Source organism: Uloborus diversus, chromosome 8 (assembly GCF_026930045.1).
Source record: "Uloborus diversus isolate 005 chromosome 8, Udiv.v.3.1, whole genome shotgun sequence".
NCBI classification, from domain to species: domain Eukaryota; kingdom Metazoa; phylum Arthropoda; class Arachnida; order Araneae; family Uloboridae; genus Uloborus; species Uloborus diversus.
In genome coordinates, this window is record NC_072738.1 from 158,856,148 (window position 1) to 158,869,353 (window position 13,206).

The 13,206-nt window shown below is 36.1% G+C and overlaps 1 protein-coding gene across 1 annotated transcript in view; it reads left to right on the forward strand.

The window, feature by feature from the left end:
- Nucleotides 1-13,206, forward strand: part of LOC129228709 (uncharacterized) — a 68,490-nt gene that overhangs the window by 21,228 nt on the left and 34,056 nt on the right. The window contains exon 8 of the mRNA XM_054863393.1: nt 5,391-5,551. Coding sequence (XP_054719368.1) covers nt 5,391-5,551 — 161 coding nt within the window. The remainder of the gene's footprint in view (nt 1-5,390; nt 5,552-13,206) is intronic.

The window sequence follows — 13,206 nt, forward strand, 5'->3', positions numbered from 1 at the left end:
CCCCGAGATCTTTGTATGAGTTTTCTTTCCTGGTTTAATTTTTTTACACTGTAAAAACGATTCAGAAACGTTTCTGGAAAATAATACGCAGCTTATGTATCCAATTTCTGCGATAACATATCTTGCGGAAACCAGGAACGTTTTCCGCTCAAAGTCAGTAACCTATCTGAAATTATCCTTGAAACTTTCTGAAGAACTGAGAGAATACTCTCCTGTTAAAGCCAGTCATGTCTCTGCAGCCTTCAAGAATTATTACAGGGCCTTGCTAACATACCAAAAAGCGAGACCATGGCCAAAGCTAAGAGAGGATTGCAAGTAAGAACCAAGCTCATCCCTTGCCTACAATGCTTCAGCTAGCCAGTGACTTATTCGCTCCCTTTTGGAACTTAGTCATTCTGGTCGAACCTTAATGGAACGTATGTCGATACGCTTAATCGGCACGCTCATCCAATCTTTCAACTGGTTACTAAAAATATTTCTTGCAAGAATGAAAATTCTGCATTCGTGCAACTTGTAGTAATTCAGGAACCTTTTTTGCGAAATTGCTTAATTTTACGGGAAAATTGGAGAAAACTTTGAAATCAAGAAACGTTCTACGGAAATAACCAGTAACGTTTCGGAATTATTTTAATGTAAACATTGAAAGGGGTTTTTTTTCAGAATTTTCGAAGCATAGGAGTTTATGTAATTTTATATTTTTTTTTCTGAATTCTTTGTTGTCGTGGTATGATCTTCCCAATGTTCAATTTTACTAGGTACTCTGGAAGTAACTGTACTGTGAAAAGTACTGTGAATGCATTCAATTAGGCGATACTGCAATACAAACTCAAGAAAAGAGAGGGAAAAAATCATTTCAAAGGAAAAATCATTGATTTTCTGGAGCCAAACTTGAAATTTGGACCCTGATTACGACTGAACTAGAGCCTATGCAGTCAAACCGCTTTACCTGGGCTCATATCTTGTGGGAATTAATGCAAATCTAGAATTTCGTCCGGATCTGTGACCTTCAAGGTAGTGCCGTTTGGTAGTAAGGTTCACTAATTCAAATTGCCGGACATCGACTTTTTCTAGACAGGCCAGGAAATTATTTAAAAATGTACTTGTCTCTAATGTGAAATAATGTACAAAATAAGCACGAAGCATTTGATTAAAATTTGCAAATATCTATTCAGCAGGGGCCCTAGTTATCCCATGGGTTCCAGGCCCTTACTGGGGCATAATATTTTTTAATGAATTCCACGATAACAGCATTATTTTGCTTATTTCTCTACGTGTGCTACACTGTAAAAATATTCCGAAACGTTACCGAACATTTCCGTGTAACGTTTCGAGATTTGAATGGTTTTTATCCACTTCCTGGAATTATCAAGTATCTTTGTCAAAACGTTTCCCGAAATTGCTACAACTTGTCCGAATACAGTTTCTCTCTGATGCAAAAAAAATATTTTTAGCTCCCAGTTTAAAGATTAAATGGGAGTATTTATAAAATGTATCGGCTTCAGCTCGATTACGGCTTGTCCATGCTGATTCATCTCCCAAAGGGAGCGAATATGTATGGACTACGTAGCTTTGCAAGAATTGCAATCAAGTGAGGTGTCTGATTCTTGTTTGCAATTCTAGCTTGGCTTTGGCCATGTTAACAAAACTGCTCTTTAACTGTCTTGATAAATCATCCGTACCTAAGATTACTCTGAAGTTCCAGAAACACGACTGGTTTTAAACGGAGAGATTTCTAGAATTTTCAGGAAGGTTTACAGAATTTTAGGGGAAAGCGTTCCCGGTTTTTGCGAGAAATGTTACTGGTAGAATTTAAGCACTGCCTATTTTTTTCCAGGAACGTTTCTGAATCGTTCTTACAGTGTAACATTTATCACAATATTATACCTTTTCAAAATTCCTGTCGTTTGCCAAATTGCTAAGCATTCCAGGTCAACAGGAATAAAATTAATTATCAACGTAGATTAAGCAAATTCTCAAGAAAAATACAGTTTCAAGGTTAAAGGGGAGCATCAGTTCAAAAAACACACCTCACAACACAAAAGTCAAGAGAGAACTGAGCTTCACCACCTGTTCTCTGTGTACTTTCGTGGAAGTCTTGAAGTAGCTAAATATGTATTTTCTAGAGAATTTGTGCTTTATCTACGTTGGTTTTTCATTAATTTTAGCACCAAACCTATTTGGTCATATTCAGTAAATTACCGTCCAATAGTTGGACCAAAGCAGAAATACATGAAATACACCGCCAGCTCAGTCATGTGCCAAGTCTATATTAGCTACCAGTTTGTTTGGCACTCTTGGCTTCCTTAAAACGTTTTCCATCTCCAGATCAGTCCTCTTTTCTATGCCGAGCTGATGAGTGCTAATAAGCATAAAACTGCAGTCCTCGGCTGGAAATGACTGAGCTGGCGGTCTGATTGGTCATATTTCGTTTCAGATCAATGCTTTACAAAACTTTTCCGCCCAATAAGTTATTAATACTCTAAATTGAAAAAACTTAAAAAGAGCTATATGATAGCTATGAAAAAGAATACAGAGCATCGTTTTAGGCTCATAACTATTAAATTTATATATTTTAGTTTTAATTATAAACGTTTTGCCTCTCTATAAATCAGAAGTTACAAAAAGCAGCCTATAAACTCGAATCATTTCAGTGGATTTGCATTAAAAATTAATCATGATGTTGATATGAATTAAGCTTTAACCCTTTACTGATTAAGTGATTCTTTTGCATTAACAAGTGGCAAGTTTGGGTGTACATAACTCCAAAATTGTATTTCTTAAGCACCTTACAAAATTTATCAAAGTAGGTAGGAAATTTCCCTATGATTTTTGTATTATTTAGTTACATAAGTGCTATTTAAACAGTATAGTTAGTTAGGGGTGCCTGCAGGGGGGGAGGGATTATGGCGCAAGTTGCGCCGTCAAAAGTTGGGGGAGGGGATATTTCAATTACTAATTGATTTATTTAAATTTATTTATTGATTTATTTTTAATTTTAATTGTTTATTTTATTTTATGCTGTTTATATTTAATTTCATTTATTCATTTAGATTGTGTGTATGTGTGTCTTTGGCGTAGAACATAACTTTTCTAAAGAAATAATAATAATAATTAAAAATAAATTTTAAAAAACGAATATAAATTAAATAAAAAATATTTTTAAACAATAAAAAAAGCAAGAAATTGAGCTAAAGAATAAAAAAGGTAAGGAGGGTTGAGAAAAATTTGGAGGGGGGAGGGATTTGCGCCCTCGAACTTGGAGGGAGGAGCACCCCTACGGTAAGTGACGTACATTACATATAAAGGCATACGAGGGACGTTTTTAAAGTAAGGTCCGTTTTGAAATTAAAAAAGAACGAGAACAGATAAAGCAAAGACATTTATTGCAAAAAAAAAAAATCTACCACCCTTACGCTACATTTCGACACTGCTCCCGTGATTTTCCAAGCATTTGTCATAGCGTGGTACAAGTTTTTGTACACCTATTCGTAGAAAATTGCCGCCTGTGTAGTCAACCATGGGGTAACATGTTCTCTGAGCTCATTATTGCTGTTGTGCTACAGACCACCTAGGAAAGACTTTAGACGCCGAAACATATGAAAGTTGCTGCGAGCGAAGTGGGGGCAGACCAGAGGATGTTCAAAAACGTCCCAGCCAAAGCCCTGTAAGAGTTCTCATGGTCGTCTACACAGGCGGCAAATTTGTGCGGATAGGTATACAAAAACCTGTACCACGCTATGACAAATGCTTGGAAAATCACTGGAGCAATGTCAAAATATAGTGTAAGGGTGGTTGATTTTTGTGCAATAAATGTCTTTGCTCTATCTATACTCGTTCTTGTTTTTATTTCTAAACGGACCTTACTTTAAAAACAAGCCTCGTATATCTAATCACTGGAGAGCGTTTGAACACAAAAACCTTATTCTTCTGTAAGACCTCCCATCTCACGGTTTAAGGGTTAAAAAATAAGTTCGTATAAATGAGCCTACTTTACTAAATGATTCAACACCAGTTGAATCGATCCTTATGGGATGTGTGGATGGCCCGACTAACTAAAAGTGAGGCCCAAGGCCCACAATAATTTTGAGGCCCCATGAAGGCTATTATTTAAAAATGTGTGTATTTTTTGTATAGTAGTAATGCGATGCATAATTCTTTAAGTAATTTGGGGCCCCTTAAGAAGAGGGGGCCCCAGGCTCAGGCGTAGTAGGCCTGTGCAGTAATCAGGCCCTGGATGTGTGTACTGCGGAAGTCGAACTTCACACCATATTACGGTACAGTTGAAAAAGTGAAGTGGAACACACAAATTACCAGCTTAGCTGGCACCAACAATAACAACACCTTTTCAATGGTGAAAACATTTGTTCTTGAAAGCACGATGTGTCTTATATTAAAAGTTCCACGAATAACTTTTTATTGAATTCTTTAACTTGCTACACACAGGGTGTTCTGAAATAGGCTGACTGTTTTCAAAAAATTATAACAAGAAAACGATTAATGATAAAGGATAAATTCTTGCAGAAAATTCATGTGGAGGACCGTAAGTTTTGTCCCCGAGAGTTCCAAGTTTTAATTCAAGAATTTCCTAACAGATGGCGCTGCAGATCGTAAGACCGTAAATCAAAGAAAGATAGAAAATTACATCATAGTTTTCCAAAAAATGTTTTTATTAAACAAAATTACATAACAGTATTTTCAAAATGTCTACTACCAGCTGCAACCACATGTCGCAATCGGAGGAAAAATCGATGAATTTCAATTTGGCTTAAAAACTTTCTATCTGTAGCGCCATCTATTAAAAAAAATTTGATTGAAAAAAAATTTGAACCATAATTTGGAACTCGGGAGGAGGGGAAATTTACGACTCACCACACGAATTTTCTGCAAGAATTTGTTTTTTATCATTAACCGTTTTCCTGTTATAAATTTATGAAATCATTCCTTTTTGGCTTAAGAACTTTCTATCTGCAGCGCCATCTATTGAAAGAAGTTTGATTGAAAAAATTTGAACTATAATTTGGAACTCGGGGGAGGGGGAATTTACGGCTCACCACACGAATTTTCTGAAAGAATTTGTTTTTTATCATTAACCGTTTTCCTGTTATAAATTTATGAAATCATTCCTTTTTGGCTTAAGGGCTTACTATCTGCAGCGCCATCTATTGAAATAAGTTTGATTGAAAAAATTTGAACTAAAATTTGAAACTCGGGGGGGGAGGGGGGATTTACGGTTCACCACACGAATTTTTCGCAAGAATTTGTTTTTTATCATTAACCGTTTTCCTGTTATAAATTTATGAAATCAGTCAGTTTATTTTAGGACACCCTGTAAATTATAAACACAATTTAGCTGTGCTGTTTTGATGCAAATTTCTGTTTTTCTTCATCAGGTCTTGTATACACCACCCATAAACCAACAGGAAAGTGTTTCATCGAACCAATCAAACCAAAAACATTTTTTGACAAATCAGTAGGGGATCTATTCATCAAAATGGCATCTCCAGAACAGGTTTTTGAGATGGAAAGCAACAACACAGAGTATAAAGGAACGGTATGTGTGGTAACTTCACTATAGCAAAAAACTTCGTAACCGTAATTTTCTTTAGAAGAATTTTTAACAGTGATCTAACTCTGACAGCAAAGTGGCAGGAAGGCACGTTAAGATCAGAGTTTTAATCACTGATTATTACTTTTTTATTTTTATTCTTCTTCTTCTTTTTTTTTTTTTTAAATTTTTGACAAGTGACACTATTGTCATAGACAAGAGATATATTCTAACGGGAGCGTTAAGTTGTGAGAATTACTGCCTTCCAAATTTAAAACGAAAAAAAAAATGTAAAAACACCTGTATGTTTGTTTCAGAGCATAACAATATTTCTATAATTTGTTGTCTTGCATTGAATATTACGATGGAGGAACACATATCTCAACAACTTCAAACCAACATTCAGGTATAACTACAGTGATGGTCAGAATTATATGAATAGCAAAAGAATTGCCCAGAAAAAGAAAATATTTCTGAAATAATTCAATGAAGTTTATACACCAAATGCCTTTTTATGCAAGATATCACTGTAGAATGCAGGTCATTTGAAAATAAGAGACAAATGTTTCGCCGTGATTAGTAAAAAAGATGTCATTGTTAATACTGGACAAAACCATAAGGACAACGAGCGTTTCGCCCTGAAAACTCGAGTAATCTATAATACTAAACTTTTTTTCAATCACCTTTACCAGTCTGGATGTCAAGGAAGTTGAAGAACGTTCCTAGAAGCTTTTTTCTTGACTTTTTCCATGGAGAAAATGGAAAAAGTCATCTCGTGCTTGTTTCGGTTTTGAATACCATTTTTGCATACTTCGGGAGCCAGAATGTCTCACTAAGTTTTCATTAAACTTAGATCGAACCCGAGCCTTGTGTCCTGCCAGTACAATAATTTCACGAAATGAGCATCAAGCAGTGATTTTGAGGTTTGAGAAACATGTAAATAGGCATTATTCTGTTGGAACAAATAGTAATTAACAGTGATTATGGTTTAAAATATATTGCTCAGTACATCAACATTACTATCCGAATTCATTCTGCAAAAAATATTGGTATAGTTTCCGTCCGTTGCGAAACTTCCTCAGACCATTACTGAGTCACCTCCAAATATACGCCTTGAGATTTTTTTTTTCCTTCTCAGAGATCGCGTACCAGAAGTAGCAAAAGCCATCTAGTCCATCCTAATTCAACTTTTTCTCTTCGGAAAACATCCCATTTTCCCACTTTTTACCCTAACAACTCATTTTTTGGCACGCTCAACCCTTGGTCCCTTATGAACTTTTTTAAGAGTCTGTCATGACATTACAGTCGAGTCCCGACTTACGCGAGAGATGCGTTCCAAGACCCTTCGGGTAAATGGAAATTTCGCGTTGTGGAAAAGGCTATGTGTAAAAACTTTTATAAACATACCCATACGATTAAAGACACTTGTAAACACCACTTCAAACTGTTAAAAACTATTTCTTAACTATACTACATTACTTTTTCTTAAACAAAAAAAAAATGAATTTTTATTTATTTTATTTTAAAAAAAACGTTTTATTTAACATAAAAAACTGCTACGATGCACAAAATCAATCATCAATGGAAAGGAAGACATAAAATAAACCACTACGGTACGTACATTATGTAGTAAGATAAATGCACTATAGTTGTTGAAACATTCTCTTTTTCCTTCTATCTTTACAAACTTTAAATGAAACAGCGCTCTTAGGTGTCATTATATTTCATCAACTTTCCCATATAGAATGAAAAAAATAAATGGAAAATGAGGAGTAGTTATTTGTATAAGGGATGTTTAGACTAGTATGGTGTGGGAACTTCCGCCCTCAGCGATGCCAAAGGAATGAAGGTCCATTCACGAAAAAACCGCGATTCCCTTCGGAAATTTTTCATGTTACGGGTGAAGAATTCGCGTTAGGAATAAAATTCTTTACCTGGGAAAAAATCGCGTTATAGCCATTTCGCGTAAGTCGGATCGCGTTGTAGCGGGAATAGACTGTAGTTTCACATATTGAAACTTTTTCTCTTTTTGTAAAAGATGTTGAATAGCTAGAGAACTGCATCGTAGTTTGAATAATTATCATCCAATATCTTTTGATGTTTTTTTTTTTTTTTTTTTTTGAAGCAAGAGTTCGTCTTATCATCATTAGTTTCACACACAGAAACACGCGGAAGATTTCCAACCGTTTTGTCTTTGTCGACCTTATTTTCCGGAATTTTTGAAAAAGCTCTAAATGACCTATGTCTATCTTTTCAAATTTGTTGCCATTTGACATACACTACGTCGTGAGATTTTTCAAGCAACCACTTTTCTTTTCTCAAATTCTTAAATTTTGTGCCTTGCGGGAAGACCGTAAAAACAGAATGTGACTTTCCCAACCGCTTAAAGCATTTATATTGTTATGTAGCGCCGTTTGCAGAGCAAAAAATATGCAAATTTAGCTTTTTAGAACACACAAATCTAATTGTCCTGAAAAATTTTGTCCACATCACATGATTGTCTTCCTTCTACAAATGAGAAACACCTTTGTATTTCTAATAAAGTTTATAAAAAAAGTTTTATTTACTGTTAGTTACTAGTCATAAAATCTACATAACTCTTTGACCAAATGCAGCGAAGATGTGGTGGTTTTTCCTTTTGGCCTTATAATTTTGACCACCACCGTGCCAAAGGGTAACTTGCACGTAGTAAAAGGGAAAATTTAACCATTCCAAAATTTCAGACACGTAGCAAAGTTTTACAGCCGCGTTATATTACTGCTAGTTAGTCAACCAACATACGGAGGACTCTTGATATAAAAAAAAGTCAGTGTGAGTTTGTCATTGTTTCATTTCATAATGAAAACCGGGATTCTTAGCAGGTTTCCTAATTGTCGCCAAATTTCTTGACGCCAAAAGATTAAGTAATTGTAAAACCAAGGAAGTTGTTTTATTTAGTATCCAGGAAAGCACATATTAACAACTTTGTCATAAATAGTTTCCTATTAAGTTTCCTTGCAACGTTTATACAGATCGTATCAATATTAGAAATCTTTATTTCTGTACTAAATATAGTAACTTGCAAATTGCACGGAAGCAGACGAACGTAGCAATAATTGACACTTAATTGTTCCGCTGCCGCAGGCGAACAAAATCGCCACAAATGATACAACTGGCGCCAGACGGATTATCATCACTAGTAAGCTTTTAGTTCGAATTCTGTTGGTTAATATTTTTTATAATATCCGGAATGTTGTCGCCAATGTAGTCTGCTTGGCGATATTAGTTTACACGAAATGAACAGGTATAGAATAATCTACTATTTGGAGAGCTTATATAATACAGGACTAGCAGGTCTAATATACATAGGCTTGCCAGATTTCTATAATGTTCAAACAAGACGCCGGATTGCCCCCCCCCCCCCAGTGTCACGAGCATTCATAAAGATACACACTCCTAGCTGGCTTTTAAAGTCTTTTACATGGCAATTCTTTACTAATTGTCTAATTGTAAACCTAAATCAAAGGTTATGAGAAATGACCTGTAATCAAGGGTAGTGATAATTTAAAAATTTTACTTCTTGCGTGTTAATATATACAAGTTATTTTAGTAAGAAGAAACAATTTGAATGAGGAACAAAAAGCTTAACAACATCCTCATATAAAAAAAATGCCGATGATCGAATATCCCGGGTGTTTCAACGATGAAACTATCGCCACGGCATGGTAATTTGATAAACTGCTTTGGTAATGTTTCACATGCAGGGAAAGGCTTTATTGTGACAAGGCTGAACTCGATCCGGTAGCTTAACAGTTTTACTAATAAGACTGTATCATTTCAGGGGAATGAAGAAACGAAAAAATGGTCAAAAATGAACGCTACCTAATGGAGTTTAGGGTTAATCCACCGGAGTTAGGGTTACAATTTCAACTATCAAAATATCACCAAACAGCCAATGGCTTCGTTCAAATGTAGGAGCAATTTTCACCCGTCATACATTGACGGACGATTTTCTAGTTTACATATAATTTTCATTATCAAGGACATTTTTAGAAAGCCTTTTTACTTCCTTTTACAAAAAAGGAAGTGTTGTATTGGCGAAAAAAATTTCACTCAAAAATCTACCTTAATTTCCATTTTACTCACCCCCGAATGAATGTTGAGTTTTTTTTTTTTTTTTTTTTTTTTTCGTCTCGACTACACATGGCCTAAGAACGTATAGACACGCGAAATATGCATTTCGGCGATTCCTGAGTTAATTACAACGAGTTTTCTCGTGACGTCTGTATGTTTGTAAGTGCGTATGTATGTCGCATAACTCAAGAACGGTATGTCCTAGAAAGTTGAAATTTGGTACGTAGACTCTTAGTGGAGTCTAGTTGTGCACCTTCCTTTTTGGTTGCATTCGTATGCTCTAAAGGGGGTCTTTTGCCTCTTTTGGGGGGGGGGGGGAATCATTGTTAATTTCGATGTAAACTCAAGTGGTTTTATAATTTTGCGGACACTTGGCGATCTATCGCCAGTGTTTTGGTCGCCAAGTTGGCGACAAATCTGGCGAGGTTTTTTTTTTTTTTTAATTTGGTTTCAATTTGGCCACTGTTGTTGATATTTAGAGAGTAAACTATTGAATCACATTAAAATTGCCAGTAATGAGTGAATGACATTAAACTGGAGTAAAAGGAAGTCATGTGATGCACACATCAGTTCGTTTAGCTTTAATCTTGCTGTAAAAATCTCACAAGATAAACCGGCATGAATATTTCAAGTCAATGTTACACATGATAAAATAATTATCCTATAAAATCCTTCCTAGTTAATTATTTTTAGAATTTTTTGGTTATCGGTAATTTAATTTATTTTTTAACTGGACATGAAGTTAACCGGTTGGGACACCGGGATTTTGTCTGAAAACCGGGACTGTCCCAGTCAACCCGGGACGTCTGCACTGTAAAAAAATTCCGAAACGTTACTGGTTATTTCCGTGGAACGTTTCGTGATTTCAGAGGTTTTCACCTATTTCCCCAAAAAATCAAGCATCTTCGCAAAAGAGTTTCCCGAATTCCTAAAAGATGCACGAATGCAGACCTTGCACTGGTGTGAAAAATATTTTCTGCTACCAGTTTAAATATTGACGGAGCGTGTTTATTAAGTGTATCGGCTTAAGATTGTTTATGGCGCGTCCGGATTGACTAAGCTGCCAATAGGAGCAAATGAGTCACTGGATAGCTGCAGCTTGGCGAGGCAAGACTTGCTGGCAAGGAATATGCTTGGTTCTTGCTCGAAATTTTCACGTAGCTTGGCCGTGGTTGATCTAATATTTCTGGAGCTTTTTTGGTAAATCAGGAAGGTTTTAATCAAATAAATTAAACCTATTTAATTTTTCTAGAAGGTTCACGACTGGCTTCAATAATGGAGATTTCTTAATATTTCAGAAAGGTTACTGACTGTTATTGGAAAAGTTCCTGGTTTTTGTAAGATATGTTACTGGCTGAAATCGGGCACATCAGCTGCCTATTATTTTCCAGGAACGTTTCTGAATCGTTTTTACAGTGTGGCGATCCTATACGCAATGTGTAAGCAAGCACAAATAAAGCGTCCAGAACGCTAGGTAGACGCTGCTATATTCAGTAAATTACCGCCCGATAGCCAGGGCTAAAGCTGAATTACATGAAATACACCGCCAACTCAGTCATTTCCAGCCGAGGACTGCAGTTTCATGCTTATTAGCACTCATCAGCCCGGCATAGGAAAGTGACTGAGCTGGAGATGGAAAACCTCTTAAGGAAGCCAAGAGTGCGAAACAAACTGGTAGCTAATATAGAATTAGCGCAGACCAGACGAGTGACCGAAGCAATGGTTCGGTTCAACTCGATTTTGGTTTTCTATCTCCAGCTCAGTTACTTTCCTATGCCGTGCTGATGAGTGCTAATAAGCACGAAACTGCAGTCCTCGGCTGGAAATGACTGAGTTGGCGGTGTATTTCATGTAAGATGCTGCTATGTTGGCATGCGATTGCCAAGTCCATTTATTACAGAAATAAAAATCTCTATTATTGATAAGGTCACTATAAGAGTTGCAAGGTTAATGCAACTTAATAGGAAACTATTTATGACAAGGTTGTTAAATAGGTGTTTTCCAAGATACTAGCTAAAACAACTGATTAGGCTCTATATGAGATTTTACAACTTTTTACGGTTTAAGCGAAACTTACATTTGTGTACATTTTATGTTTTTGGTGGGATTTCATTATTTTATTTCTTTTGACTTACTTTTGATCTTTGAGATATTTTTAAGATGAATTTCGCACCCTTTCATGTGTCTATTTATTCCGTTAACCTGTACGGGAAAGTAGGCTAAAAATCAGAACTACATCCATAGAGCAGGAATGGAGGTAGCAAGTTCAATTATTGGCTTAGCAAATTCAGAGACTACGTCTGCAAGTCACGTGACTCCACAACGACGAATGGTTGAGACGTTTAGCATGAAACTAGCGAAAGAAACCCGATTTCTTCCAAAGCTTTGCTATTTATTCCGTTAACCTGTACGAGAAAATAGGCTAAAAATCAGAACTACATCCATAGAGCAGGAATGGAGGTAGCAAGTTCAATTATTGGCTTAGCAAATTCAGAGACTACGTCTGCAAGTCACGTGACTCCACAACGACGAATGGTTGAGACGTTTAGCGTGAAACTAGCGAAAGAAACCCGATTTCTTCCAACGCTTTGCTTTGAAATGTATCACGTGACTTGGGGGTCTTTGGTTCATGTAAGAAAGTCTTCACTCCCTACATATAATCTCTTATCAACGACTACATCATGCTTTGCGGTTTTAATATCTAAATCGACTGGACAACTACTTTTGTTTTTTTTTTTTAAACGAACTTTACTTATTCATTCCTGAATGATGTAATAAATAAGAAGAACTCGTAGAGCTGCATCATATTTTTGAATCTGTCGCTCGCTCTGTTCAGAGCAAACGGGCTAGAACGATCTACGAAACCTGAACATCTGTCGTAATTCAGCATCTTTTTGTTGTTTATCAAATTCAAATTGCAAATCTTACTGGTAGTTTTGATGCTTATAGAAACATGCAAGATCATTTCATGTAAAATCAACAACGCAATCGACCGGTGAGCCGTGGGATTATTTTTAAATGATCGCATCTATACTCATTGTCAAATGCACATTTAGCGTTGTCAAGGGCGGACTGGCCCACCGGCCCGCGGGCTGATGCGCCTTCAAGCCAGAACACCTTTTTTTATTAAAAAAATATTTTGTTTTTAATTTATTTATTATTTTATTTTTGGTGTAACTTCCTTGTTGTTTTATTCATTTTTTTAAATTTTATTTCGCTTGCAAACCAGTGCGACTTCACGTCACTTTTTTTTCTGTTCTGAAAAACTCGTAAACCTGTGTATCATCGTTTTTTTTTTCCCCCCGCGCCCTTTGGAGGCCAAGGTTGGCGCCATCTTGCGGGACCGAATCCGCCTCTGAGCTTTGTACTCTTGTTGTATTTTCGTTTAGAACGTAGTTTGCAAATATAATCAGAAACACATTTATCGAACACCAACACCAACGATGCAGCTCAACTTCAGCAGCAGCCTTTGATCAGAAAAAAAGTTGCATAAAGTTTTCCTTCCTTTTTTTGAGCAATCACACTGCTTATTGTTCTCACTTGACTTT